The sequence below is a fragment of the Parus major genome, chromosome 23, assembly GCF_001522545.3.
Source record: "Parus major isolate Abel chromosome 23, Parus_major1.1, whole genome shotgun sequence".
Taxonomy (NCBI): domain Eukaryota; kingdom Metazoa; phylum Chordata; class Aves; order Passeriformes; family Paridae; genus Parus; species Parus major.
In genome coordinates, this window is record NC_031791.1 from 70,840 (window position 1) to 74,591 (window position 3,752).

Consider the following 3,752-nt stretch of genomic DNA (forward strand, 5'->3'; position numbering starts at 1 on the left):
CCCCCTGCTCCCCCACCCTGGGCCGTACCCAGGTGCCTCTGCAGGAAGGCCAGAGCTGCCCGGCTGGTGATGGCCAGAGCCTTGTGGGGGTCCAGGCTCCCCCTCCTGCCGAAGATGCAGCTGAGCAGCTTCCCAGGGAGGAAGGCAAAGTCGGTCTGGTCCTCGTGCGTGGTTCCCCTGGGCAGGGGAGGGATGTGCATCAGTGGGATGTGCAGCAGAAGCCAGAGGTTTTCCTGCTGGGACACCCCCAGGTGGTCCCTGCAGTGGTGGGTGCCAGCCCCTGGCTCACAGCACGGTCACAATCCTCGTCTGGCTGTTCCTGGAGCTCAGCCTCTTCATTTTAGCAAAGCTCTCCGGGGTCTGGAACTTCTCGGTGTTGATGAAGAGCACAGGTTTGGGCACCTCTGGGTACAGCAGGTTCTCCAGAGGGAACATCCAGGCATCCAGAGCCACGGCACACCTGGAGCAGGACAGAGCAGGACAGGCAGCCAGCATCACTCCCCTTCCCACCAGGATGAGCCCCCTGTCCCCTCCTCGTCCCTGCCACTCCTCACCTCAAGCTGGGCTCCTTCACCAAGGCCAGCACCGCTGTCACCCCCCCAAAGGAGTGGCCCATGACGGCCACTTTGCTCAGATCAAGGTTGTCCTGCAAAAGGGAGAGGGATGAGGAGTCTGAGCCCAAAGCTCCCATGTGGAGGGAAGGAAAAGCCAAGGGAAGATGAGCAGTGTCCCTGGAAGGGGGGAAATGCCATGGGATGGGCTCTCAGGGGAGAGGAGGCTCCCGGAGGGCTGCAAGGCTGGGGCTCTGCACAAACCCTTCTTGTCCCAGGAGGAAAAGCCCCAGGCAGCCAGGACTGATCCTGCCACCAAGGGGCACCCAGAGCTCCCTCCAGGCAGAGCCAGGTACCTTCAGCACGGAGAGATCCCAGTCCTGGTGAAGGATGTTCGGGACAGATCTGCCGCCGGCGATGCCCTGGAAGAGCCGCAGCGCCCGCACGCATTCCTGCGCTCTCCGGTGAACCTGGAACAGTCAGCCCTTCCCTGGCAAGCCCAGCTCCTCCAGCCACAAATCTGGGCTCAGAACTTCCCCCCAGTGCCCATCCAGGCTCGTTTTCCCAGTGCTCCTCTCTGACAGGGCTCTCCCTGAATTGCAACAAACGCCGCGGCGTTTATTGGAATGGTTTCTTTTTGGTGTTTGCTTTTAATTCAGTTAATTCTGGCAGCAGACGGCTGGAGATGAGCAAATGCCTCTGCTCTGGGGAGGAAGCAGGGGAGGGGGAGCCCTAGATCCTCACCAGCTGCCCCCCAGCCCAGCTCCAAACCCCCACAGGGACCCCAGAACCCTTACCCAGGAGCAAACCTGGCTGTGCCCCTAAAACCCAGCTGAGGGGCACCAGGAGCATCCTAAAACCCCAAATGATTCAGGGAGAGGATGCCCTGACCTGCAGCCACTTTGAGGCCACGTCCTCAGCTGCCCTAAGGATACCAGTGTTGGTGTCTGTGCACATTCAAGGTGACAAGTGACAAAATACTCAATGAAAACCTCTCTCCTGCACTCTGCAACACAGAAAATGCTGGAGTTGAGACTGAGCTGGTGACTATTTCCTTCTATTTATCATCTATTTCTCTTTCTCCCTCACCATTTCTGCTCGTGGGTTCAGGAAAAGTGTTTCCCTTTTCTGTGCAATGTGCCATGAGGCAGAGCACACACAAAAATAACAGGCTGGGAGGTGATTTAAGGCTGCCAAAAGCACCTCCGTTCCTAGAGAGCTTTTCCACGACTCTCTCTTGTCCTTTTAAATGAGGCAGAAACAAACAGAGAGGGGGAACTTGGCTCAGCAGGAAACCTTCCTGCTCCCCAGCAAGCAGCTGTCCGGGATAATCCCAGAGAGACAAAAATCCGAGTGGGAACAAACCCAGCAGCTGGTGCAGAGCTGGGCTGGGCACAGAGTCCTGTTCTCCCCAGGGTGTGGGGGACATTATCCAGGGCCAGGGCTCCTGCCAGGGTCAGCTGGAGCCGGACAGACGGACCCCAGGAAACAGAGAGGAACAGCTTGAACAGATTTTTCTCATCTCCGAGGGGAAAACTCAGCCCCAGCGCCAACAGGGTTGGGAAGAGCATCCCCAGGGATGCAGGAGGAATCTCAGACCTCCCCTCTGCCCACCCTGATTCCCCCAGCCCGGTACCTGCTTGTTTCGGAAATAAAACTCCTTCTGCCCTTGGGGCACGCGTTGGAAGGGGATCCACTCCTCCGTGCCAGCCGTGCACCAATAGGTGGTGGCAGCAGAACGGTCCCTGTGGGGACAGGAGGGAGGGGACACCGGCAGCTCCCCCCAGGACACGATGTCCCACCAGCCCCAGCACGAGTTTGGTGGGGACCTGGGCACCCACCTGTGCTCCAGCGCTGCCACCACAAAACCCCGGGACGCCAGCTCCGTGCAGATTGACGAGTACAAGGTCCTGGAAGGGAGGTGGGAGCAGAAGGGTCAGGGCAGGACTGAGGGGGGCCAGGAGAGCCCCCACATCCCTGTGCCAGCCCTGCTCAGGGCTCTCACTACCGAAAGGCTCCCAGGCCGTGGGAGAAGATGATCAGGGGGTAGCCGCTGCTGCGGGGCTTGAGAGGAGCATTCCAGCTCAGCGGGACCTTGCAGGAGCCTGCAGGGAGGAGAAACCCCCGGGAAAGGGGGGGACACGGGCACAGGGTGCAGGAACCTGCTCAGCTCCAGCTCCACCATCACCACAGGGGCTGGGAATGAGCCCCAGCAGGGCGGGGGTCCCTAAGGGAGCGGGGTGGGGTTCCCCCCTCACCGATGGCGATGCTGAGCAGGGCCGAGCACCAGCGGTGGCCGAGGATGGCATCAGCCAGACCCCTGCAGTACTCGGGGCGAGGGATCCAGAGCGGCTCGGTGGCCCCTGGCCGAGGCAGGCACGGGTAGAAGAGGCGAAGGAAGAGCCCCTGAGGGACACAAGCGAGGGGGACACAGTGGGGACAGCACAGAGGGCGGTGGCAGTGTCCAGAAGCAGCCGGCTGCAGGCACCTTGCTCTGCAGGGGACACCTGTCCCTGTCCTCAGCCGTGTCCCCGTGCCCGTACCTGCAGCGTGGAGCCCACCATGACATCCGTGCAGCCCACCTGGTGGGGTCCCTGCCCCGGGGGCAGCGCCAGCATCCCCCCCATGCCAACGCAGCTCAGCCTGGCCGGAGACACGGGCTCAGCGTCTGTCCCCCACCCCAGGGACCCCAACTCGCTCCCTCCTCCTTCCCCAGCCCCCTCTCCCACTGCCCAGACCCCGGGCAGCCCCCAACAACCGCAGCGACCCCCAGGAGGAGCGAGGAGAGCCCCTCGGGGCTGCTCGGGGATGAGACCCCCGGTTCCTCCCCCAGGACTGGGACGGCGGGGATGTCCCACGGCCACCCTGGGGAGGCTCCTGACCCTGCCGGACACCGCCGAGGGGTCAGTGCGGGGCTGGCACCCGAGGGGGGACGGGACCCTGCACCCCCCAGTGCAGAACTACAGCTTCCAGCAGCGCCCGGGGCCGCGGAACCACACCTCCCAGTATGGCCCCGGCCCGGGACCACACCTCCCAGTATGGCCCCGGCCCGGGACCACACCTCCCAGTATGGCCCCGGCCCGGGACCACACCTCCCAGTATGCGCTGGGATCCTGGACTACACCTCCCAGTACGCGCAGCTGGACTACAGATCCCAGTGCTTCCCAGTGCTTCCCAGTGCTTCCCAGTGCTTCCCAGTGC

At 62.7% G+C, this 3,752-nt stretch overlaps 1 protein-coding gene across 1 annotated transcript in view; it reads right to left on the minus strand.

The window, feature by feature from the left end:
- The window catches only part of PAFAH2 (platelet activating factor acetylhydrolase 2), a 4,335-nt gene extending 1,120 nt beyond the window's left edge, over positions 1–3,215 (minus strand). The window contains exons 1-9 of the mRNA XM_033519485.1: positions 3,095–3,215; positions 2,810–2,957; positions 2,560–2,656; positions 2,393–2,461; positions 2,188–2,296; positions 908–1,021; positions 555–646; positions 290–460; positions 29–177 (exon numbers count right to left, since the gene is read on the minus strand). Of these exons, the coding sequence (XP_033375376.1) occupies positions 29–177; positions 290–460; positions 555–646; positions 908–1,021; positions 2,188–2,296; positions 2,393–2,461; positions 2,560–2,656; positions 2,810–2,957; positions 3,095–3,178 (1,033 nt within the window). The 5' untranslated portion in view covers positions 3,179–3,215. The remainder of the gene's footprint in view (positions 1–28; positions 178–289; positions 461–554; positions 647–907; positions 1,022–2,187; positions 2,297–2,392; positions 2,462–2,559; positions 2,657–2,809; positions 2,958–3,094) is intronic.
- Positions 3,216–3,752: the final 537 nt, after the last annotated feature.